At 35.0% G+C, this 27,555-nt stretch overlaps 1 protein-coding gene across 1 annotated transcript in view; it reads left to right on the forward strand.

Moving 5' to 3' along the window:
- Positions 1 to 1,679: 1,679 nt before the first annotated feature.
- LOC116179436 (calmodulin-binding transcription activator 2-like) overlaps positions 1,680 to 27,555 on the forward strand; it is a 45,404-nt gene continuing 19,528 nt past the window's right edge. The window contains exons 1-4 of the mRNA XM_031499227.1: positions 1,680 to 1,743; positions 3,565 to 3,700; positions 25,242 to 25,313; positions 25,366 to 25,557. Coding sequence (XP_031355087.1) covers positions 3,581 to 3,700; positions 25,242 to 25,313; positions 25,366 to 25,557 — 384 coding nt within the window. The 5' untranslated portion in view covers positions 1,680 to 1,743; positions 3,565 to 3,580. The remainder of the gene's footprint in view (positions 1,744 to 3,564; positions 3,701 to 25,241; positions 25,314 to 25,365; positions 25,558 to 27,555) is intronic.

A 27,555-nucleotide genomic window follows, 5' to 3' on the forward strand; every position in this document is an offset into this window, starting at 1 on the left:
ATATGGGTTCAGCTGTCCTTAGGTCAACGTTCGTTTGTTGATAATGTATTAATTAGTTCGGCGATCAGAGTTAATCAACTTCAGTGCGGCTTGGAGTATTTTACTTCGTGCGCATATACCTATTTTATGTTTTGCGCAATTGTAAAACGAAATTAATCTGCCGTCGCTAAAGTCTGCGAACAACGCAGAACACAAAAAATGTTACGAATTACCCAATGCGAATTAAAAATGCGCCCATTGTAATGAACTCTTAACCTGCCGCTGTGCTTTTTAAAAGTAAATAATTTCGTTTCTTCCGCATTTAAAATTTTAGCGAAAGACCTGTACTCTAGGGCGATTGTTGCGCCTCTCCTCGCCCGTTCCTGTATTGTCAGTTGGCGATTCACCCCACGCGTCCCAGCCATGCCTGTCTATCGTTAAAAACCGACTCGCAATTACTATTCGTATAATGTGGCAGATATGAAATGTTAATCGGTCTTGCCGCTATCTAAATAAAAAATAAAAAAATATTTTATTGCATTAACGGGCTCCCGTTACACTCTTCTTTTATTTTAATTATTTTTATTTATTCTCCCTCTCTTGTTCTGGGTCCTCAACAGGCTTTTTTTTTCATCCTAATAAACTTTACGCAAATTCTTCATACGCTTGTTAATTAATTATTAATTTAATTAATTTGCTATGTCAGGGTATCACAGAACATTCGTTTCCAGACTACTCACTCCTGGAAAACATGCCCTCGGATAAATCGCCCCTGGATTATTACCCCCAGAAGATTCGCCCTTGGAAAATTTGACTGCAGTATTTCGCTTCCAAGGAAAATTCGCCCCCAAAAACATCCCCATAGTAAGGTAACGTCACTACCATCGATACCACTCCAGCTTTCATAAGAACTATACTGCAGCATTACTTAACTAACTTCAACCCCTACTATAAATTGGAGTTTTTGTTGCGCTTTTTGTTAAGAATGACAAAAATCTAGATCCAAAACTTTTTTTTTGTGTTCAAATATATAGGCGAATTCACATGAGGGCGAATTTACCGGGACGAATACCTATAAGTATTTGGTTAATGAATGAATCTAATAAAATAATGAATCTACCGCAATCCCTGGAGCAATCTGCCCTTATGTCTTCAGTAGTATAACCCCTACGTCCTCCTTCTCTTTTAGACCCCTAGCCTATTGTGCCTTGTAGATAATCCGCCACCGCTTGGTAACACAATCAAACTAAAATTTTGAACGTAAAACTGAACCGATCTTGGTAAATGACCCGTAGGCAGAATCGATCCCAAATTTGATTTAATGGAGGCTTTGTTCATTCTAGAGTAGAATATAGGCAAACGCGTTCCGCCATGTAGCAATCCATCATCATCGTTATGTAACGTTGTTGTAACAACTTTTTCCCCTCGATATTAGTATAGAAAGAGCTTATCTTGATCATTTCTTTTACCACCCCTCCGGATATCAGACCTTTTTTCCCGTTTCTAATTAATTAAATATACATATGCAAATAGAGGGCACGGGGTAGGTAATTTATTTAAAAGTTAATGCAATATTTACGCAATCTCCTTTAAACTTTTTAAGGAGAATATACAAGACAAGCAAAATGAGCTTATCCATAATTAATTTCTCTTAAAAGAAATTTCCTGTTAAATACGTTCTCTCTCTTTTTTTCAGGAAATCGCCGCCATCCTCATCAGCTTCGATCGTCATACCGAATGGCAGAGCAAGGAAGTCAAAATCAGGTAGGTTTTCGTTTCGTGACATGTAAATTTTAACTCGCTTTCATCTACCGGGGACATTTTATCTTTTAAATGTTTTCTGTTATTGGAAATTTGCTGGCTTTTGTGCTTTTAAATTGCGCCTTTTTAAGCTGGAAAAGGTTAGGGGTGGTTTTGTGGGTATTGTCGTAAAAATATTTACTCTTTGTGGCTGACATTTATCAAGTGACATTTTAGAATAATTTAACTTTTTGTGTAATAATTGGTGCACCTAATTAGAGGGTTTTTGTTTGTAAAAGTTGCACAACGAATCCTTTTTATTTACGCCTTGTTTATTGACCCTTTTCGCAGTAACCAAAGTAAATTAAAATTCAATGGTCACTAGTATCAATCAATCTCAACAGATAGTTATACTAATTTTCAATTCACACGTATTACCTGACGGATGTCAGAGTGTCAGTCAAGTGTAAATAAGTGTCATTTGAAAGGGGATTCCCCGGTGACGTAACTAATGAGTCACTTTCTTTGTGGTACAAGGTCGTGAGCGTGAAATAGCAAAGCGTTCAGGCAATACAAAAAAAGCCTAACGATGAAATACTTGCATAATTGGAGTTTTGGAATTTTTCTTTTGGTTATTTGCTAGTTAAAACGATGGATTTCAATTATTAATTAATAATAATTGGACGACGATTCCTGTACCATTTCTTCTGAGCTGTGAATTTTGAGGTTTTAATTTTAGGAAAATATTTAAAATACGTTTCAGAACTTGTAAAAATTTTAGAATTTAATTTTATATCGAAAAATGAAATTTAGTTTTCTCTTTTTTTGTTCCGTCACGAAATTTCGTGGCCAAGTTTCAGATTCGGATTCTGCACTCCAAAAAAACGTGGATCAAAAAGCACAACATTCCTGGTAAAAATACACTCTGACTGTATTATAATGTACATATGTAGCCCACAGATTTAGATCACCTTGCGCAAATATGTAATTATTACATGATGGATGAAAAAAGGAAATTGGGCGGAAAACTTTAAGGGCTGGCGAGCAATCATTAATTAAGTTACAACCGTTCAGTCGTAAACGTAACCGTTGCCGAAAAAATCTTTTGATGTTAAAAAAACCGCGCTATTGAAAATTTTAATTACTTCGGTTGTGTGTTAATAAAATCATTTCTTCCTTTATATTCCCTCATACCAACCCGCCTTTTATTCAAATTGAAACAATCTAGCGTAAAATAAACATCGCATAAACAAATATTCGACTCCGTGCTTATTTTTCCCATTTTGTTTTTCAATTTTATAAAGTAAATATTACTTCCGGGGGTATATATGTATATATAAGAGGGATGGTTTCGCTTTGTTAAATAGCCATCCTGTTTCTTTTTTATTTGCGTAATAAAATACAATTCCTAACGTTATCTAAGGAAATTAAAACATAAAATCGATAAGAATGTTGAAAAAAAATTTATGGCCGTTTCTTAATCAAGTTTCCCTTTTTTTTCGCGAAATTGGAACGGTTTATTCCTCTTGTTTTTGCTGATATAAAAATGTATGCATAATTATGTTGGAGATACGACGGGGGGTGAGAGTGTTATTGTCTGTTTTATCGTAAATTTAATATCGGTTTTATGCAGACAATATCGCAGTGTAATTGCGGACGAAACCGCTTCCGGTTTATGTCGACACTTAACCCTGAAAGCCCATGTCCGAGTTTGATGGTTATGGTCGAAAACGTAGGTGGTCGTACACGTTTTTACGGCGGCGAAGAAAAAATAACGCGCGCCGCGCTCCGAAAGGAATGAATTGGAAAATTTGATAACGTACGCCCTTTTTTTTCTTTTTACAGGCCGAAGAGCGGCTCCATGTTGTTGTACAGTCGAAAGAAGGTGCGCTATCGACGGGACGGTTACTGTTGGAAAAAGAGGAAGGATGGGAAGACGACGAGGGAGGATCACATGAAATTGAAAGTTCAAGGCACGGAGGTAAATTTTATTTTGTACCTATCGTTTTTAAACCACATTCGTATTATTGCGTTTTCTATTTCTCCTCAATATCAATTACAGTACAATTCCATATAGTAGGTACTTACGTATTTTGTACAAGAAGAGCGAATAAAGTGGCTTTCGTTGAGTCAAAAAAGAGAACTAAGTAATTATGAGGGTAGTTAGCAAGGGCAACTGAATATGTTTCGATTTGTGAATGAAATTAATTACTGATCATTTGCAACATAATTTTTAATAAAAACTAAACAAGGGTGTGCAAGTTCCTTGGGAAATGATTACCCCAAATCCGCTTAACGTCAGCTAAAAGGAATAAAGTCTGACAAGATTTAACGCTTCTAAAAAATGGACGTGTTTTAATGATAACTCCTTTATTTTTTATGATAAAATTAAAAAAACTGTTTGGACGTTTTTTACAAAAGCTACAAAGCTATGAAACTCTTAGTTTTAAAAGGGGGTGAGCTTAAAGGGCTCAAACAAGCTAGTGCATTCTTGATTCTTAAAAAGGAGCTTATAGTTTCACTACCTGTCTGCTGTTCGGGCGCCTTTTAATTGATCGAGATTTCTGCAACGGAAAATCGTAGAACTTTCGGGTTTTCGGCACTATATTCGTACTATCGTGTTATTCCTGCATCGCTTAGTCTAATAGCTACCGATCTGTCAAGTCACACACAACGGCCGTTTGTCTGTTCGTTCGGGCGCCTTTTACAAATCGAATCAATACGGCAGAGTCTTGGGGTTTTCAGTATTCGGTTCGTACTATTGAGTTATTCCTCCATCTACAATCTACATCTCACTTAATTGTTGTATAGAAAATTGCCGGGAAGCAAAATTAAAAAAGCTAAAATTTGATACTACGACATATATTACCAGTAGTTTTGCAGTTATTTTAAAGAGGAGAAGAATGTTAACAATATTGCAAAAACTCTTTTTTCACTTTTAGCTCCAATTATTTCTAAACTGGTCAAACTTTTAAAATGCATTAATACTCATAAATAAAGAAAACTAAAGAAGCGTAACGACTAATTTTAATTAGGGTAGTGATTCGGGGGTTCTGGATTCTGGATTACGATAGGAGGGTGAACAGTGTCCACGCGTACTTAGGCCTCAAATTCGGGCCCTTTGTACTACCTCCCTGACTAGGGTCGCCCGACCCCTCAACATCACTCAAGCCATCCCACACGTGAGATGAACCTTAGGACGCTGGAAGGGGAGGCGGCTCTAATCGTAGCCATGTCCGGCCAGGATTCCCCCAACATGGATCGTCTCAGTTGGACTAGAGCGGGACATTCACAGAGTATGTGGTATGCCGTCTCGTCGTCTGTGTAACATCCTCTACAAGATGGTGATTCCACCAAACCCATGCAGTGCATGTGCTTGTTTATTGATTCGGGGGTTATTTTATACTTGAGTAAAGTAGGCATGGACGTTATTTTCATCACTACTGTCCCCTAGACTTTTTTTTAAAGAAATGTTTTTTTAATACTTTAAAATAGATTCTCCAGTGTTTTGTTATAAACTGCATACTTTTCAAGTTTTTCGTGAATAATCAATTGATCTTTTCTATGAAAATTTGAACCTTCAGGCGGGGTATGAATTTTACAAACAAATTTATAGTATCTGCAATTTTTGCTTAGAATTAATTTTTGTATCTATTCCTGTGGTGAAATACTCAAATTATAATTTCCATCCCCGAGATGGGGTGGAAACCATCCCCACGCTGTGTAATAGACTACCTGTTTTATAAAGTTTTGCAACAGTTTTTGGTAACTAAGCAATAACAAATAATAAATTATTTAATACTGTCATACGCCACAATAATTTGTATTTATAAAATACATATAACGCATAACAGTATTACTCAGTCACTCATAACGTCATTCTGGTTCCACCTCGATATCCCCGAAACGGTTTTTGCGCGATTTTCAATATTTTCTTTAGTTTGGAAAATATGGCCGACTGCAAGTGTTAAAATTGACACCCTGTATATCCTTAAGAATGTGTGTGCCAATTTTCAAAGCGATCGCATGTTTCTAAAAAAAACTTATCGTACACAAGGACATGCAAACGGACAGGCAGACAGCAATACAAAATTATAAACGATCTCGAGGATCGTTAATAATTTGCCATCACGTAGCTTAGGTATAGCTCTGGAACTCCAACCAAGAAAAAACTTGACGATTAATGTGTGTGATGATTTTTATTGAGACATTTTTTGAAATTTTAACAACATGCTTCTAGTAAAAACAAGCACAGCCTTTTGTTTTTGAGTTCAGAGCTGAGTACTGCTCGCGAGCGTTCCCCTCGAAAAATCTTTTCGGAGCATTTTTGAGAAAATTAGAGCGCTTGTCGCTCGAGCGGTTTTTTAGAACGCTCGACCCAGCTGTTTGAGTTATGGGAAAACGAGAGGAAAAGTTGCATTTTTCGATTTTTAGATGAAATTGTTTCATAATCTACCGTTTTCAAAATAAGTAGGTATATACGGGGTCAAGTAAAAAAGGTATCGGACCGAACCACTTTTTGTAATGGAATACCCTGTATATTTTAATCTAAGCAGGCAGCATATTAAATGCTTTTTTAAAACTACAGCATACAATGGATATTAAAAAAAGATTCAAGCGATTCAAAAAGATTATAAATATTTTTAAAGATCACAAAAGGTCCAAATTACACAAAATTTTTGATTTTTTAAAAACCTCTTTTTAATTTTCTTGAATTGAATTCATTTAAACAATGTGGTAAGGTGCGATAACATTTTTACTCGGCCCTGTATACTTATTACTAAGAAACTTTTGTAATTTTCAGATAACCATATTTTCCAAAAAAAACAAAGTTGTACAGCGGGTGGTATTTGTCCGAAATGCGGCAATTTCGCTCGCCCGCTCTGTAGATTTATTACTCGGCTCTTGGTAATCAATCTGGCTACGGCCCAGTCCATACCTATCTTATTATTAAAGATAATTGATTTTGCTCTTATGTAGAATCCATCTCAATAGTGAATAGACAGTTTTTATACAGGGTGTTCGGTTTTTTGTGCGGCCCTAAATTACATTTTTTCATACTGACCACCCTACATATTTTGGAGATTTTGAAAAATGGCGTAAACTAAATTTTGATGTATCATTTTATTATTTTTGTTGTATACATCTAGGTTACCATAGCATTGTTTTTTATGTGTCATTTGAAATTAAAAATATTTGGAACTAATGAAAATTTCCAGACAACGAAGAAGTTGTCGTTTTAAATAATCCCTTTTCTTCGCCGTAGAAACCTAGATGACTGCAATAAAAATATTTTCATGTATAAAATGCAATTTTGCAAAGTAATATGTAATATTGTTGTGTAAATTTAATTTATGAGGTGGACGTTATTTAGGCTGAAATAATACCGAATATAATAACGGGCCATCCTGTATGTGCGAATGTTAATTTTATTTAAATCTGGAGGGTTGTTCACAAATAAGCTCGGAATTGGTTTATTTCATCGGAATTTTGTATTTATTTTGTTTATTGCATCCATCCAGCAATTATTTGCCAAATTAACGTCATTGTACAGACGCATTAGGTGAATGCCAGTGCAGCATGGGTAGGTATTGTCGTTTATAGCTAATTACGAAAAATACAAATTGCTCTTTTATAATTGTGCTGATCATACTCTTAATTAAATGCACAGAGATACGGTAAGGTCAATTGTGTTTTTCTACGTAAATATCTTGGTTTTCCAATTTACAGTACCGTTGTAATTAGACAAGTATGTTAGAATTTTATCATTCGTGTAAATTTGTTTTTTTTAAATTGAAGAATGTAAAAATTACGTGTTAAAATGTTAAACATCTGGTCGACTGCAATTAAATTGGTTTTTGAGACGCACGTGTGTTTAGCGTTGGTAACAAAAGAAGGGTACACATTTCGTTTATGTATTAGAAATAAGAAAGCTACGTTGATTTTGGCGTATGTGTGTTCCAAAATATACAGAATGGTCCGTATAAAAAAATTAGTTTAGGGCCGTACAAAAAAACCAAGCGCCCGGTATCAATATATCGCGATAAAAAAAAGTGGTCTAAGAAATATTTTGCCAAAATCATTTATCTTTAATAATAAAAAAAAAGTTATGGAGCATTAAATAAATTTACTAAGTTCGAGAGCGGTCTTTACACTACACTACACTACGTTTGTCAGGTTACCACTAAAAAGCGTTTATTTATTTACTTATTTTCAACGTTTCCTATACCAGTTTCGTTAGAATGTTCGATTATGACATAAATAGTACGTAATTTTGATACGTAGAATTTGCCTAATTTTTATTCGTATTTTGGAGGAAGTAAATGTACCAATATTCCAGCATGGTAAATCAAAGTGGTATTATATACGTTTATCAAATTATTGTTAAAAGAATGTTTTATTTATATACATATCAACGTAGAACGTGAACTCTATGGCTTATATATAATCGTATTTTAAACGTAGAGTATAAAATTGGTCTACAGGAAAACGTATACTTTCAAAACACTTTAATAGTATATTAAGATACAAGTGTATAATCAAGTCTTTAAAGCACGCGCAACGAGTTTAAGGGCACGACGCAAAGCGGAGTGCCTTTAACGTTGCAAGTGCTTTAAAGACCAATTATAGACGTGTATCTTATAGTATTTTTTATTATACCTGCAGTATAATTTAAAAATAGGAAATTCAATGAAATCATATTGACGTTACACTCGAATACATGTCTAATTAAGTGGGCTGGGTGTTCGTAATTTCACGATTGCCATGGAAATGTCACTTGACGTTTGCTTATAAAAATCCGTCTTTGTGAATTAAACGATTTCCGTTGGAAAAGATAATACACCGTCCATTAAATCGATTGTTGTAAAATCTAAACAAACGTTGATAGGTGTAAAATCCAACTCCAGTAAAGCCTATTATAAAGAATATGAAAAATTGTCTCCATGGATGAATAGGAAGTTACTTACGAATACAGTCTTAAATGCATCCATAATGCTGGCATATATGAAGGAAATGTCAAAGGTATTTAAATCTTCTATATTTTGGTGCATTCATTCAAAACCTTAAAGCAATGCTGCGATTAAAAAGTGGAACAGATTTGGAAGCATACCCTAAATTACGCGCGTTTGTGAAAGCTTCAACCAAAGGATAGGTACAAAAGTCAAAGAAATGTTCTGCATTTACAGAAAGCGACCTAAGAGAATTTTTTATTTCATCCAGATGACAGTTTCAAAAGTCATACTTGAAGTATCGTTACTTAGCAACTTTAAAGCACGTGTGTTTTAAAGGCCCTTTTTCGCACGCATTTGAGTGTTTAAAACGGAGATTGTGATTCAGGTATAATGAAAAACCGTTTATTAGTTAACGGAAGTGTGTTGGCTGGGGAGTTTGTTATTATGTTAGTACTCTCAATTCGAACTGAAATGGGCTAAACTAAGTGCTTTATACACTGTGATCATATTTCGATGTTCACCATTGAGATCTTAATTAAAAAATTCTGAGTGTAAAAAAATTCACCGAGAACTTTAACAAATATGAGAAAGAAACTCACAAAAAGAAATTCAAAGAATCTGAAGACTGAAGGATAAAAAACCAGAAGCAGGTTGCAGTATTGGAACGGTTTGAAGAAACTAAGGACAGAGCTGGGCAAAATACTTTCAAAAAGTATTTGAATACTAAATACTTTTACGTCCAGCACAAGCGAATACTAGATACAGATACATTGAAAAGTATTCAAATACTTAAAAAAATAAGTATTCAAATACTTTAGAATGTATTCGAATATTTTCAAAAGTATTCGAATACTTTCAAAGGTATTCGAATACTTTCAAAAGTATTCTGATACTATCAAAGGTATTCGAATACTATAAAAAGTATTCGAATACTTTGAAAAGTATTTCATTATCTTACTTTGAAAAGTATTCGAATACAGTAAAAAGTATTCAAATACTTGTCACTCAAATACATTAAAAATTTAAAATAGTATACTAGATAAAAGGCTTAATACTACTTAAAAAATCAAGTTATACTTTGTATGGAGTTAGCTTTTTTCATACTTCTATTGTTATATACAAATTTAAGGGGAGTAAAAGCGTATTATTGTTATTATATTATTATATAGGAGGTACCTACCAGGACCTTTCTTATACCAGTTATATGCTTAAGAATACGTGTACCAGTTTTCAAAGCAATCGTACGTCGTGCACATGATACGTACGCCTTTCTGAAATTAATCCTAGCGATTTTGGAACAGATCCATTTCCGACCATCCGTTTGTCCGTGTGTATGATAACTTGTTTAGAAACGTGCGATCGCTTTGAAAATTGGTACAGATGGTCTTAAGGATATAAAATAGGTCCCTATTGTCTTTAAGTTACGTAGACTATCGAGTTCGGTATTCAGATGTATCGGATTTTTATATTTGGTTTTGTGACAATGGAAATTTTCCCTAACATTTCTAAATTGTTCTCAAATATTTGAATAACTTAAAAGTACTGCCTCTTTTGAGGTCCGCAAAAAAATTGTCTCAGATCGACCCGGAAAAAAAATTTTCTTATAGAATATGGCCTGTAGAATCCATAATTTCAAACAGTTCCAAGATTGGGCTACTAGTTCAAAAGTTACAGCCCTTTGAATTTTCTTTCGAAATTGGTTCTAGTCTATAACTTTTGATTGAGAAGTCTGATCGAAAAAGTACGAATTGTTTTGGATTCTACGCACCAAAATTAATAAGAAAAAGTGTTTTCCCGAGAAATTTTGGTGTAGTCGATTTTTTGTAAAAAGGGAAGGTTATACACTGCCTTTTTTGAGGTCCGCAAAAAAAATTGTCTCAGATCGACCCGGAAAAAAGATTTTCTTATAGAATGTGGCCTGTAGAATCCACAATTTCAAACATTTCCAAGATTGGGCTACTAGTTCAAAAGTTACAGCCCTTTGAATTTTCTTTCGAAATTGGTTTCTAGTCTATAACTTTTGATTGAGAAGTCTGATCAAAAAAGTACGAATTGTTTTGGATTCTACGCACCAAAATTAATAAGAAAAAGTGTTTTCCCGAGAAATTTTGGTGCAGTCGATTTTTGGTAAAAAAGGAAGGTTAAGTATTCAAATACTATGCGAAGTATTTGAATACTTCTCAAAGTATAAATACTTGCGATATTCGAATACTGTATCCAAATGAATTTGAAGAAGCTGAAGAATCGGAAAAATTTGAGGGTTCTAGTGAATCCCAAGCACAAGGCGAAGAAGATGATTTGAACAATTTTAGTGTCTGGAAAAAGCTGATGAACCCGCAGTATAATCGAAGAATACAAAGGTAAAATTTTGAAGCATTGAAGGAACAAAATCTAAAGAAACCAAGGAATCTGACCGATTGGAGGAAATGGAAGAATTTGAAGATTCATAAGAATCTGAAAATGGAAAGACTTTGAACAAACTGAAGAAGAATCTAAGGAGCCGTAGGTATAGTATTAATAATTAAGCTAAATGAAAATTCCCTAAAACGATTGCTCCATAATTAGAAGCTGTATAAACGTCTTTGAAACTACACTGTTACCAAAATTGTTACGTACCTATAACAGAAAGCATTATGTCTGTGCTAGCTATAACAAATAAACAAAGCTACCCCTAAGTATGACCCTAAATAAATCTTACCGTGCAAATCCAAATTTATAATAACAAGCAAACTACTTATTTAATGATACAGTTACAAAGAAAATAAATGAAAATTTTAGCCTGTTTCGGGATGGATGTCAGTTCTGCCGCCGGCGACAAAGAAACGCCCACAACTTTCTCTCGCTCGCTCGAGAAAAACACCATACCGCTCATCTACTTGCGACCCTTTGTCTTTGTACCATTTGAATATTAAGATTCGCGCCAAAACATTTACAGTGGCATAGCTTGTGTCTTTCACCCTTAATTGAGTGCATAAAATTTATAACTGGAACTGTTCATTTCAAAAGTGCCAAATATGTAACATCACAGGGTTAAATGCAAAACCATTCAAGAAACTTTTACAACCCTTAAGAATAGTATCATCCAACGCCCTATTTAAAAAGATGAAAAAGTTATACGAAACTAATCAGAATTCAAAATTTGTATAAAAGATCATGTTGAGTACTTTCCTTGGAATTTGAAATATTTAAAATCCTTTTACCAAGCGTTTTAATGGAACCTCCCTTGCCCCACCAGTTCTAATGTAATTTGAAATTTTGAATTCCCAGAACGAATTCAGTTTTGAATCCTAAAATTTCATTTCAACTTTAAATATATTTTTTTTACTTATATATTATATCGAATATATCGAAATGAAACTAATTATAAACGGAAATTATTATTGAATGAAAGTTAGCGGACAATGTGAGTGTTAAAATAGATGGGAGCTTTGAGTTCATCTTCAGGTTAATGTGACAATATCGGTGGAGAAAATATCTCACACATTTTGAAATCAGTACTCTTTTGAGGATTATCGGCCATTAATTAAAATTTGAACGTTGTATTAGGTCGATATAACAACCTTCAGTAGGTATACGAAAATGGATTGATGCCCGCCATTAAAAGTAAGGCGTCGATACAATTTAAAATCAGTTAAAGCCCCTTAATTTCTAATTGAATCTCTTTCGCATTAAAGAAAATTAAAATTTATAATCGTGTTTAATCGTGACATAAAGCCTTCACGTAAAGTGCGCTTTAATTAAATCGGAAAGAAACTCGAAATTTCAATTAAAATTTTTGCTCAGGAGAGAGAGGAAATAAAGCTGTTTTATAAAGAAAATTATTCAGTGGCGATGGCTTGCGCCTAACTTGCGAAGCTTAATTAATCAAGATTTAGTAATTATTATTTAAGAAGAAAATCGCGCTACCTTCGCGTGCACTTGAAACTCTTTCGAGCGTCGCGACGATTTTCGAATTACGACTGAACAACCAATCGTGGAATGCCTGCTCCAAGTAGCGAATGAGAATTAAGGGATTACTTACCCTTGTTGTTTAATTGTAATATAACTTTCTTTCATTTTTTTCATCTGTTCCTTACTTTGTCCGCGTCTGAAATCATTGCAATGGGCTTCCCAGGTTTTGATGAAGAAAGCAGCATTTCAGAAAATTCATCTTTATCTAATACACCTAATACAAAGTAGCAAAATTAAGGGTTGTGTCAACCACCACCATGACATTAGAGCGAGTTGGCGCACATCATTTCGAACTCACCGGATTCTTGTTGGAGAGCGGTGGCCAGGAAGCAGAAGTTTTCCTTCCTGCTCCGGAAAAAAAGCCTTGGAAACTGTTCAAGGATTTCGATACCTATGTGTCAAGCGCAAGTGTACCCGGTTTCGGGTCGCTGCAAAGTTTATGCCGCGGCTCTTGACCGATCAACAGAAAGAGCGTCTGGTCGTAACATGCCGTGCCATGAAAGCACACGCCGAAATCGATCCAGAATTTTTTCTGAGGTTATTACTGGAGATGAATCTTAGTGCTATGGCTACGACCCGGAAACCAACCCATAATTAAATCACTGGAAGACGCCATCTTCGCCCCGCGTAAAAAAGGCTCGTCAAGTGAAAACAATGCTCATTTATTTTTTCGAAGGGAAAGGGATTGTGCACTCGGAATTCGTTCCAACAGGTCAGACCGTCAACCAGGTATTCTACTTGGAGGTTCTGAAGAGGTGGCGTAATACTGTACGGCGAAAAAGTCCCGAAATGCGGCAGTCTGGTGATGGGTTTTTTCACCACGACAATGCCCCAGCTCCCACCGCCATCTCGGTGAATCTCGATATGGCTCCGAGTGATTTCTTTATTCCCATGCACGAAGAGGAACCTTAAGGACGACGTGGAAGAGGTGAAGAGGAAATCCTCAAAAACACTTCTAGAAACTTTTGGATACCCCCTCGTATATGCACGGTCATCCCTTCTTGCCAAGCGGGGACCTCAAAACATTTACGAAAAAATCCTCGGACCCGTCAATTTTTGATTCAAGGGGGAACCATTTTTTGCTAGTTTCGCCCGCCTGAGGGCAAAGCCCTAGCGGAGGTGACAAGCCCCCCCCCCCCCAATTGTAAGTCAAATGGGTGGTCGACTGATATCTGATTTTGAAGGTATTTTTATGTGGATTATAACCCTTAAAAGGTTTAAATTAATTTGCCTAGCCGATACAGGGGCTAATAAAAGTTACAAAACTGTGTCAACATTTTCTTATGAAAAACAATTCTTGTAGATGAATTAGTTAGTTAGTAACAAAAATAAATACAACAATAAATACAAAAATGTTGTTCTCCTACATTCTGAACCGTACTTTTGGTTATTGTTTTTTTTCTTTTTAATACTCGTAGGTACCTATACCAATTCTGCAACGGAAATCTTGGTTATTGTTGAGAACATTACTACAGCAGCATTTTGAAGTTTAATAGTGATTGTCAATTACTGTTGTCAGATGATAGTAGTGACAAATAGCGCACTAAAGTTATTTAGTTGCAAAATCTGTACATTGAACAGTCATAATGGTTTATTCACTTGCTGAAAGAGTTCAAATAATTTCTCTTTTTTTTGCGAACAATGAAAATGCTAATAGAACTGTCCAGCTCTTTAATCTACAACACCAGAATCGACAGGTCCATCGTATGTTTGGGCTGGCATTTTTGGTAACCATATCGCAGGCCCCTTCTTTTTACCTGGCAATTTAACAGGAGAGATGTGCAACCTGGATTTATTAGAAAATACGATTCATCCAGCATTAGTGGTGATACTCGAAAATAACGAGTCTTGGAAATAGTCTAGTTATTCAGGAAGATAGTGCGCCACCCCACTATGCTGCAACGGTTCGTCAATACATATTTGGACCAAACGTTTCCCCGACAATGGATTGGAAGAAGAGGGGCTATTGAATGGCCTCCTTGTTCCCCAGACTTAAATGCGTTAGATTTTTTATGGGGTCATTGAAAAACTAAAATTTATGCTAGTCAGCCAACGTCGTTAGACAACTTGCTACAAAGAATAATTAATTGATGAATGTCGTCAAATCAGCCCAGAAGTTTTTTCAAAATGTGCGAGAAATGTTCGAACAAAACCTGGATTATTGTGTGGAAGTCGAAGACCAACATTTTCAACATTTACTTGATTGATTTTAGCTTTAAGCACTTAAAATAAAATGGATTTAAAACTTAAGGGTTATAATCCACATAAAAATACCTTCAAAATGAGGTATCACTCGACCCCCCATTCGATTTAAAATTTTGAGGGCGCTTGCCACCCCCGCTATGACTTTGCCCTCATGGGGGCGAAACTAGCAAAATGGTTCCCCCTTGAATCAAAAATTGACTGGTCCGAGGATTTTTTCGTAAAATTTTAAAGTCCCCAAAATAGACTCTGTTTCGATTTCAAATGGCCACCCTGTATAATCTGATTACAAAGAACCTGTATGAGTATGAGTATGAGTATGAAAAAAAAAGGAATTCACACTCTGGTTAGTTCTCAGTAAAACGCAGAAAGGCAAGGCGAATAAAAAAACACGGTATGAGGAATTGTGTACGATTTTCACGAGGGGGTAAGGAACGCATTTTGATTATTACCTTAATTTAGTTTTCCGATACAAGGAAGCGAATTCAAAACACAAAGCAGAATAAATAGACCAGTTTAGTATTAGTTATACAATGGTATTAGTCAGGGTCAGCGGTTATCAGGTTTAGTCACTCGCAAATAAAACTCAGTCGTGAAAAGTGTCTTACGGAGGTAGTTTGTGTTTTGTTATTTGGATCGATTTTTTGGTTTTGCAGTGGTGGTGCAGTATTCGGAAATGTAAGGGGTGAGTTAATCTATTTCACTAGCCGCTAGCGAAAGGAGCTCAATTCAGATATTCAATTATGAGTACATTCTTGTGTAGTTGATTTTTTTTTAAATCCACTATGAAATCAAAACAAAAGTGAAACTGCGCCACAATCTTTGGACATCTAAAAAGAGCAACTTTGGAGGAATTCAGCGTACTTTTTACGACGGTCGCATCCCCAATGGAAGAAATTCCCACTTATTCACCTAATAGTACTTTCCTGTTACTAGAAATTCATGACCATTTAGACAGTCTTCTTCGAGTTGTTAATTTACACTTGGGGGTCAACACAAAAAACTCCAAAACGGTATAACCTCAAACGGTAGTGCAAACAAATTTTGACCTTGCTCAAATTTGGTATCCAGGAACCTTTTGAAAATGAAAAAAACTTGACAAGTCAGATCCCAAAAATTAAAAAATATCCATAGGTGGTACCGGGCCGAAAGCTATTGATTAGGCGTCTTACTACCGGTTCTAACAGGTGTCGGTATGGGTCTTTTACTACTTATATAAATAATGAATCCAAAATTGGTTTTTGTAATTTCAAAAAAATCATCTCTTGATAATAAATTTCTTTTGGAACTATGTCTTTGCTCATTATTGTTTTCTGTTTCTGATCCATTGTCAAAAAATACGCTGCAGTTTTGAGTTTAGTATCAAAGGTTTTTTTTAAAGTACCGAGGTATGATTTTTGTGGACCTTTGAGAATGTAAATAATGTTTTCTAAATTCGTATTTGGAATTTTAATGCAACATTTGCTGCCGATAAACTTTGCGATTATTGCTTTGTCTCTGATCCATTGTCAAAAAACAGGTGGCGGGTATGAGATTATTTTTTTAAATTTCAGAAAAATGATTTTTGTTCGTCTTTGAGTATTTAAATAACGAATCCAAAATTAGTTGTTGGAATTTCAAAAAAACATTCGCTGCTTATAAACGTTGCGATTGTTGTTTTCTGTTTCTGATCCATATTGTCAAAAAATAGGGGACAGGTTTGAAATTGTTTATGGGGCTTGGATTATATGAATAAAGAATGCTAAATTAGTTTTTTGTAATTTCAAAAAATATAGGCTGCTGATGGACGGGACGTTGCGTTTATTGTTTTGTTTGTCATTGTCGAAAAATAGAGTGCATGTTTGGCAATTGTGCCAAAGATTCTAAAAAATACAGAAATGTGATTGTTCTGGGTTTTTGAGTATACAAATAACCAATTGAAAATTCAAAATGAAATAGACATTGTTAAAATAACTCAAAACCATTAAATGTGAACTTGGGGAGGAGGTTATCCCGCTCAATCTACGCTTGTGCCTCTAGAGTTTAGGTCGAGGGATGACTAATTATACGAATTATTCCACCCCCAACATTCCCTGATAGCTCCAGCACTTCCAATTTTTTCTCTCTTCGCCTACCGAACGATATCTTTGACTACATTCGCGCCGCTTGTTTATTTGAAACAGAACGCAGTATACGTATTTCCAAAAGGTGTTCGCGAACTAACTAATTTAATTGCTTCCCTAAGGGGCAAATGCATTATTCCATAATTGCAAGTTCTGGTCTGTTTGAATTTAATTAAATGTCAACATTGCGATGTTAATTTCTATGCATTATGGAGAGGTAAGCACTAAACAATTAATTACCTTTAAATTTGACCACCTAATTCCTGCGCTTAGTTGCACGAAGCGCCGTTTAGTTCATTTATTATACAATCAATTGATGTGTGCAGACGTATTGGAGCGAAAAAATGGTTTAAATTGGATTTATTCTTCCAGCTCTCTAAGCTATTAAGGCTATAACCTTTCATATTATATCTATCTAAAACAAGGCGAGCTTTTATACACAGGGTGAACATTTTGTCTGGAATACTGGATATATCTTCAAAACAATATTTTTTAAGTAGTATCCAAAATTTGCTCCATATACGTACTTTAAATATGTGGTCAGTGGAGTAGGTGTTTCTGCATGATCAAAGGGGGCATATTTTTTAATAGCAACTGTACTAGTTTTCATTCAATATTATAAAAAAGTGCACTTTTTTTGATACAGCAGCATTAAAAACTTATTATATTACATAATCAAATTTAAGAGAAAAACTCAAAACAAGGAAAATAGGTGTTTTAATTAATTTTATAATTTTACTAGTTTAATAATGTTTTTTTATGCACGCCACTGTAAATAATGTTTAAGCACATAGCTTTGCTTATAAATTTTTAATGATGTTTGATACATTGACATAATTAACAAAAGAGTAACGTATTTTTTTCGACGCAAATTAGTGCAATTATAAAACTATTCTCCTTAATTGGAGTTTTCTCTTAAACTTAATTATGGAATATTATACGTTTTTTTATGTTGGTAGATTCAAAATATGTACCCTTTAAGAATAATGTAACTAGTTGTTGCCGTTAGAAAAATATGCCCCCCTTCAATATGCAGAAGTACGCCACTGGCAACAAATTTAAGGTACATAAATTGGTAGCAAACTTTTATAATTTGGAAAACCATAAAAAAATTCTTTAAAAAAGTCTTGTTTTAACATAAATTTTATCCTGTTTATTTTCTCATTTCTCCAAAATCTCCTTGTATCTCCTCTATAATCCGCTTTACATTCCTCAAAGCTTCTTGCATTACTTAAAGTGCTCCAGTTTCTAATGAAATGAATTTTTCCCAGAATTTTCCCGTATTCTGGCAACGCACTTCAAATTTTCAAGTGTTTGCCTCTACCTTTCTGGCAGTTTCTTGTATTGACGTAAGCGTCTTTAATTTTACATTTCCTTTATGTTTACTGCTTGATTTCCTAAAGTTTCTTTTTTATTCTCCTAGCAACTCCTATTCACAATTTTTTAATAATCTTAAACCCATAACCTACCTCCTCTTTTAAGATTCCTCGGTTTATCTTGAGATGGCTTCCGTATATCGCCAGAAGTTCCTCCGATTCCGGGAATTCTTTCAGTCATCTTATTTCCCCACGTCCCCAGAATCTCTTCATATTTTCTCAAAGGAAGAAACTGTGGGGAACGATTACGTGTAATAAATACGCTTTGGATCATTGCCTAGCCAAGGATGTCTAGATGTCACGAGGTATGGCCGTAGAATTCAAATTTCGCTTTGGGCATCCCAAGGTGGGTAAATTGTGTTTTCTACATGAGCAGGGTTGATTTCTTTATTGTCTGGTAACAAACTACATATAAAATTCCAAAGAATTAATTAACAAATTCTCTTCTATCTGGGTCGTAATTTGGGCTCGATTAATCACAGGACGAACCAGAAATGTATTCGACATAAAATATAGTCTGAAAGAAAAATGTGCAACTAAAAATCTGTGTGCACGATGTAAGTTTTGTATTTCGTGCAAATGTTTTTATTGAATTAAGATGCAGATCGCTTTCGGCTAAAAAGCCATCCTCGGTGCCCCTTTGTCAGGAGTTACAACGAGTAAAACCATGAGACTTCGCAAGTCATCACACTTATACAATAAACATAGAAAAAAAAGTTAAAAATTATTATTCAAATCATCTATATTTACTGTATAAGTGTGATGACTTGTGAATTCTCATGGTTTTGCTCTGAGGATGGCTTTTTAGTCGAAAACGAAAACTATGTTTCTTAAATGAATGAATGAATTTCCTCAAACAGGATTTTCTAAAAATGTTCTTATATTTCAGCTCTTAACGTTTCCTTGTGTTCATTATATACCTACCAGGTGTTCTTTTTTCCACGATTTATGTTGAATTGCCCGGTTTTTTTACAATCCTGATTTTCTTTTCGGGTTTCCCTCAGATTGACCAAAACTCCCCATAATTAGTATCAATAGGAAATATTTCCTGCCTTTTGTTTTCGAAAAATGTGTTTCTGTAGAATTCCTTTTTTCTCAAAATGTTCAAGCGTTTATTGTTTTGGAATACTTTATAACTTTCATATTGATCTAAAAAATAGCCTAATTTTTCTCACTTCTGCCAACTGGACATTTTCAAGATCTTTTTTTTTAATTTTTCTAAAGTCTTAGTTTTTCTAGATCTTCCTTATGTATTTAATTTGAAAAATAAATTGTTTTCTAGAAACCTTTCATAGCATTTTTTATAATGGAAGGTCATATATATTTTTAATTAGCTATCGGACTATAGCAACTATAGCGATTAATTTATTTAGTTAATCTCACTAGGCTGTAAATATTGTTTAATACTCAGGTAAGCTAATGAACAGCGTTTAATTAATCATTTGGAAAATATTATATAATTAGGGGTAGCATTTACCAGAACGTTCGAAAAAAATATTCACCCTACAAGCATAAACATATTATCTAATAATGTTGGTAATGGATCAAGAAAATGGACAATTAATCGTAAATAACAGTCCGTTCAAAGCTGATCAATAAAAAACGATGACCGAACAAAAACAAGACACGAAACATCTAAGTAGTAAAAATGCTACAAAACCTAATGTATTAGAAGATGAATGACAATCTAACTTTTTTATCGTATAAAAATCGATACTCCACCATCATCGGGGACGGCTGAAAAGTGCTTTCGACGACGTGGACACGAAAAAATAATTACAAACCACTCGACTCAAAGATTGGCTACCCGTTCTTAGCGAAAATTGCGGCGGTATGAACGGCGGCGTTCTGTTGAAAGCATTTCTAAAAGGATTTTCGAATTTTCTTTTAATTAGCCGGTGCCCACTTGACTACTAAGTCCTAACGAATTGACGGATTAAGTCCACGTTCCCCTTGTAACACGGCGGCGAAAGCGCCTAGTAATAATTAAGATGTACCGCGTCCGGAAAAAAGAAAAGAAGTCAAAATTGGGTAGGGGCGTAAAAATGTTTACGGTTTTTTAAGCCGCACTTAATGTCGTCGTATGAATTACCCAAAGCTCTATATATCTTTTTAAGGGCGAAAGAGCGAGGAAAGCCGTCTGCATTAAACATGTAGCCGGCGCGCAACAAAGATTCTCACGCTCGACCAGATACGTTAATTTAACCTCCACTTGTTATAAATTTATACGAATATAACGTGGATTAATTACATAGCGTGATTGCTATACGCTTAATTAATAAAACACTTCGAGATAAATTTGCTCTATTGAAAATTTGTTCGGTTAAACAAACCGACACCTGCTCCGCTTGTTTCGTGCGAGGACCCTGAACGATAAATCATTCGGTAAGTGTAAACAAATTATATTCGGCGATCCTTCGAGGTGGAGTAGTACAATGGGGTGGTCGTGCCTTAATAGAGTATATATGAATGTTAATTATATATACTCGATCATAGTTTTGTTGTAGCTAAAGGGTTGCTTTCGACAGTTGTAACGCTGCTTGGGGCAGCTATGGTTTGAATGTATTTTGAATACGTGAGCTACCCTTATCCTAAGACGCTGATAAAGATGGAACCAAAGTTTGAGGTATAAATATGACAATTAGAACATAGGAACACATATACCCTTTCATAGCGAACATGAACAAAAGTATATCTGGTGATAACCAGCGATAACTTGCGAAATTGAGGAAAGCAAGCGCGGTTGCCACGATCTTTTCGAACTTAAAAGTTTCTTTCCGTTTTGTCTAAACATTTGACCAAAATGTAGGTTTTATATTCGTTTAAAAATATACGCTAAGCGTTGCCTTCAAAAAAAGTGGACCCGTTTCGTAACTTCTAATGCGCGAGATTTAAATAGCGGGAGAAGTGGGAGAGCGGGCATTCTAAGTTGGTTTTCGCGAGAGCTCACGTACACTATTTGTGTGTGAATTTGTCTACCGTTGAAGATTTATTTGCTTTTCGTAGTGAAATAAAATTTTTAGCGAGTTATGAAAGCAGGTGCGTACCATATTTCACATATGTAGATAGAATTCGTGGGGAACGGAACGTGCATTTATTGAGTAGAAAAGAATTGGCAGTTTAACTTCGGGTAAAACCATATTAATTAGCGAGAACTCCTAAATTTCGAGTATCGATCGTGAAAAACATTTAAACAAATTCGGGTTTGTTACAAATTGTGGGTTACCAGAAATTTTTGCATGTGCGAATGTACAAATTGCGGAACGAGTAACTTTTTAGCAGACGGCGAAAGGCCGTTTCTTTACTAGTGATAAAATTTACGCGAAGGAACATTTTAGTATCGGTACACCTACCCAAATATACCGTAGGAGAAAATACTTCGTATTAATATTAGGTGAAAGTAAAATCAATCTGTTTGGAGGTGACGACAATTAATTGGTGCAACTTGCTCGCAGCTAAACTTAATTAATAAACGGGCAAATTTGATGCGGAAAAATTAGAGAATTAACCTGTGGATTGGAACTTTCTCGTTGGAAAAGTCGTTCGGTGAAGTCTCTAGTGAAACAAAATTTTTTTTGGGGTAGTTTCTTTAAACGATTACCTTTTTTGTTTTGATTTTAACCAAACCATTGAACAGAACTATTTTTTAACATGAAAGTTTGTTATTAACGCTTTTATTAATGGTTTTGAATACTTGTTATACACACAAAAGGGTAAACTTTTCGCTAAGAAGACAGTTGTTTACACCTAACTTTTATCAACGCTTTTTCGACTTTTATGATTACGAATTCTGATGACACAGTTCAATTCACTCACAGCGCGACAACTTTATACGGAAATAGTTCTTTGTTCCATAAAAGAATTTTGGCGCGCTATAATAATTTGTCCTTGACCGGCTACGGCTGTGTTTGGCGACGGAATGCATTTACTCAACGTTAACCTTTTTCAATTTTACGATCCGTTTTCTGTAGAGTGAACACAACTGACCCATGTACGGAATTCACTTTTTGGTATTTGTTTATCCCTGGTGAATATTTCAGTTTGAGCAAAATCCTCGTCATATTTGGTGCTGTATCGAAATTTATCATGGCGCGTGGTTAGCACTTGCAATTTCTATTATTTAATTTTGCGGTGCACGAAAATGGCAACTTCAGCCTTAGCTAAACCCAAACGAAAAACTAATTGACTACAAAGCTGCGTGGCTACTTCTTGATAGTTCCCGTCCGAAAAAAACCTCTTCTAAAACTTCCCCTCAAAATTATCCAGATCTTTTCTATCCCTCGAATCTTCTACTATGGAGAACACACTGATGGTCTCGATGGTCTCTTCTATTCACGAGGTTAAGATTTAGAACTGACGTGCATAATTTAAATCTACGACATAGGGGATTGCTAGATGTCCCTCTCCACAATACTCACTTTTTCGAACGGTCATTTATTTATCAGTTTACTACCTGCTACAATACATATTTTAATATATTCAAAAATTCTCCTTCGTTATTGTCTTTTAAAAAAAACATGAAGTGTAGGTTATTAAGTGAGCAATCATATTAGATTTGTAAAAAAAAAATTTATTTTATATGTATGTGTATAACGCGTGAATGATACACTCGGTTGAGTGGTAGAGCAACAGTTGTACGTCCAGGTCAACGTGTTGAACTCCGCCTAGATTATTTTCGTTTTAATTTTATTTACATTATATAATTTCGTAATAAAGGCATTATTATTATTATTATTATTATTATGGGCTCTCCTCGGGTCAGAATTACCGAACCACCCTTTACTATGTAACCGTCCGGTACAAAATGGCGCCCAACAGCGGGACGAATTAGCATCTTGTAAACTAGAATCCCATGATCAACAAATTTGAAGATACCTGCTCGAACAATTCAGAAGAATAAAATGGAGGGCACACAAGTTAGTGAAGATATAATTTTCACCCAAGAAAGTCGAGAAATATCCGAAGCTCCTGTAACACAAACACAAAAAATGGACATGGCAATGTTAGTGAAAATAATACAAGGCATGTTAATAGCACAAGAAAAAATAGAAACAGGAAAAGAAAAAAATGGAACAAAAATAGATGTAGGACAAGAAAAAATGGAACAAAAAATTGAGGCAGGACAAGAACAAGTTATCGAAAGTTAATACAAGAACAGAACAATTACGAAATGAAATAGGACACCAACAACAAGAATGCAAAAGAAGATCGACAATTTAAATCAACAAAAGACAGTCGACAGCCTACTAGCACTATTGGAAGGTAATGCCAAATCATGGGCACAACTGAGAAGCAGAGAATGGAACAATATCAAGGAATTGAAAGAAAAGTTTACCGGGTCTGCTCAATATAAATTGAAGATAAAATAAGTTTGAGACTAGTAACTCCAAAATGATATGATTCTCAAAGAGGAAGTTATGTGGACCACGTATGGTATTATAGGTAGGAGAGACAGCCCATTTTCAGCCCCCACTTAGAGAAGAGGAATTAGTCAACGCCTTAAAAAAACCAGTACAGCTCAACGTACTAGAAAGGGTACCAAAATCCAATGAAAATTTTAGAAGAAGCAATCAGCAAGATGGTAGGAGCCGAGAAACAAGAGAAAATAGACAAAATTAGGAAAGAAAAGGCCAAGATCAAAGAAATTACCAAAACCGAAACGATAATCAGCGGGAACCATGAAAACCAATATAGAAGCAACCATGGACGAGATTATAATAAAAGACAAATAAACGCTGTATAATACCGAATAGATCGAGAATAGAGTCCACCTAGGAGATGAAACCAAACTGACAGAAATTATGAAGAAAGGGACCCACGGAGAGTTGTTGTCGTCTCGATTCGAATTTCCACCGTTCTGCTGTCCGGTAGACTTCACGTAGTGGTTTTGGCAACGGGGCTTTCTATACTGCTTTCCCCAATTTATTTTACTTGATATCTTTCTAGTCCAAATTTCTCCAAAAAAAAACAATTTTAAAGCTGCCCCGTAAAAACAAAGCGCTGGATTATTCAAATGTTCATTTACGAATTGGAAATTTCAAATTTTGGCACTGTACCTCTTTTCTTCTCACTTATAAATTTTTCGTAGCCCTTAACTATAGGACCAATCCGCATTTTATATAACAAATAATGTGCAATTTTGAACCTAACTGGGTAATTTTATGTTTACTTCTAAGTTAAATTAAGCTCAAATTTAAACTTAAAATTTCCTGTTCTACCTAACTCAACCGCTGGTAATTTTGGTATACATATCAACGTACGAATTCGAAAATCCCATACCATCTGTTAAACTTTTTTAGAGTTTTATTAATGAAGATGACTGTTTTTAAGTTCAATTTAGAACACATAGTGCTAATTTAAAATTTAAATTGACAAATAAAGTACACTCGAAAAATTTGAATTTAGTTAAGGTAAACGTGGAATTTGAACTAAAAAAAGTACAATCGCGCGGCGGATACAAATGGACAACCCTGCAAAACAGCAGATACTTTGTCGTCCATCCTTAAAAGGTGTACTTACAGTACTCGAGTAATTTGTTTTCTAAAAAGATGCGCAAGTCTTCCATTACTTATAAATGGAGCAAATAATTGTGCTGCATCCGAACTAAAAACGCATTTTGTTATTCTGCGAGCACAAAGAGACGACGACACCTCGAAAATTTATTAAGAAATTCTCGAAATGAAAACTTGGTACTTTGTAAATGATAAATTACAATAGCAACTCCAACTGTTACGGAGTCGCACTCGTAAAACGCTTTGAAAGGTGACCTAATACAATAATAAATGCCTTAATGAAACTCGTTCATCATTTTGGGCCATGTGCACGAAATATTAAAACAAAACATAAAAATCTGCATGAATATTTTATGCAACGTGAGCGACACACGGCTCTAGATTAAATTTTTCCGTTCGGCTCACTTATAAAATGTCATTTTTCAGTGTATCTACGGATGCTACGTTCATTCGGCGATCTTGCCTACCTTTCACAGAAGATGCTACTGGCTGCTTCAGGTAAGTCTCAATGGTTTCGGGGTGATGCCATCGTAAAGTTTGCCCATTGTAGAATCCGGACATAGTCCTGGTTCACTATTTAAATGTACCGTATCCGGACGACAACAAGCTCGCCGTAATAACGCCGAGCCTGTCCCTTTGGGCAGACAAGAAGGAATGGACAAAGGAAGAGCTTATTTCGCAATTGAAGCCGATGTTTTTTAGCGAGGACGAGCCTGATTTAAACAACGAATTAGAAATATCGGTAAATTAGTTCGGGAAGTGGGATGGTAACACTTTGAATTAACCGAGAATGGGTTTATTTTTGGGAATGTGGAAGCAACCGATTTGCTTTACTTAAGAAAATGACATAATCCAAATAATATGACAAATAAACGTATATTGATCTGCGCCCGTTTGGAATGTCTTAATTGCCTGCCGTCAAACAGGAGCACTACTGCGTTTATTGCTCTTTACTGACTGTTTCCAAAGTTCTTGTAGTGTAGTTAACCCCGAGGTTAACACTACAATAACAGTGCGTTACCGGAGGTGTCCAAAAGAATTTTTGTTAGCAGGGTCCCCTTCCCAGGAGGCTTGTAACTTGACCCTCATCCGGAGTATTCAAGCCTACGGTTGAGATTCGAGATCAATCACAACCTTAGATGTCGTAGCGAGTGTGGTTACAGTATTTTTATCCCTATAACTACCTCTTTAGAGCGAAAAGTTTAGTTTATATACAAGTTCGCACATGCGTCAAACAATTTGATAATTTCCGCAAATTTAAACGAATGACCAAATTCAACTTTGGCATAGGACCATGTCACCAAGGTGTAACCATAATTTGGGCAAGATACTGATTACTTTTTTCTATTTTAAATTAGGTTTTTTAATTAATTCCTAATTATAAGCTCGTATTTTCACGTAATTATATCCCTTGCTTATTTATTAATCAGTTCGTTTGTCATAGCTTTTGTTGTAGGGGCCTAATCATTAAATATGTTTAGTTTCTGGATTCTACGGGTCAAAATGTATCATATTTATGCTGTTTCAAATGGTCTAATTTTCAAGAGGAAACGACGGACGTTTTGCGAGACTTGAATCGCAGGCAGGCGACTCGGACTAGATAGCTGTATACAATAATGTCGGTTCTTTTATGTATTGGAACGTGAGACCTAGCCGGGAAAGGAATTGAACAAAATGCAGAATTTTGTGCGTAAGAAAAGACAAGAAAAACTAAAATATATTAGGCATACAACAAATACGATACCTGGAAAACTTTCACGTGAATATATAAATCAATACTTAATAAAACGATATAAAGACATACTCGTCTGTACAGTATAAGCTTGAAGTATGCCACGCTTCAAGATCGCCTCGCTTCTTAAAAAGAATCGATTCTCTTTGGTCTTTTTTTGTGCTCTTATCTTCAAATTCTTCAAATGTATTACAAAAAGTCGGTTTAAGACGGATGAGTCGTTTTTAACCATTTTTGAAGGCACGAATGTACCGAGTGTCCCATTTTCGACACTTACAGAATATCTCAAATTGTTAGCGCTATCCAAAAAGTAATATAGACGCCATGTGCTCTTTTTGGGTCAAATTTAAAACCAAAATTTGGATATATTCGCGCACTTAAAAGATACGGGGGAAAATAACAAATGTCAATTTCAAAATGGCCATATATTATTTTGTTGAAAGAAAAACAAGAAAATGTTATGTTACAATAGTATCTTTATAATGATTGTTCGATAATAATACGGTTCTCAAAATAAATACACGAAGTTAGGTAAAATGTTATTTTTTAAATGGAACACTTTGTATATTTGCACCTAAAAAGAGGGTATATTAACCTTTCTATTCAGAAATCTAATACATAAAGGACGGTATTCAAGTGATTCAAAAGAATTTAATAATAATTCAAAATGATTAAAAAAAGTTAAAAAAAATTTGAAGAAGTTTCAAATTGATTAAAAAAAACCAAATTTCAAGAAAATTTTCGAATTTTTTTAATCTTTGTGATCTTTTTGAATGTATATTGAATTCTTTAGAATTTTTTTTAGTGTTGCAGTGAGGTTATAGTCAGGATTATACACCTTTGCCGTTCTAACACATGGCATTGGGCTTAGAGAGCAAGTAGAGCGCAATGATGCTCTACGTTATAGACGTTTTAAATTGAGGCTGCTGCGACAAGTGAGGGAATGGCGCTTTTAAGAGGATATTACCCAAAAGGAGCACATGACGCCTAGTAGTACTTTTTGATAGC

This window comes from Photinus pyralis, unplaced genomic scaffold (genome assembly GCF_008802855.1).
Source record: "Photinus pyralis isolate 1611_PpyrPB1 unplaced genomic scaffold, Ppyr1.3 Ppyr1.4_LG8, whole genome shotgun sequence".
In the NCBI taxonomy this organism is placed as follows: Eukaryota; Metazoa; Arthropoda; class Insecta; order Coleoptera; family Lampyridae; genus Photinus; species Photinus pyralis.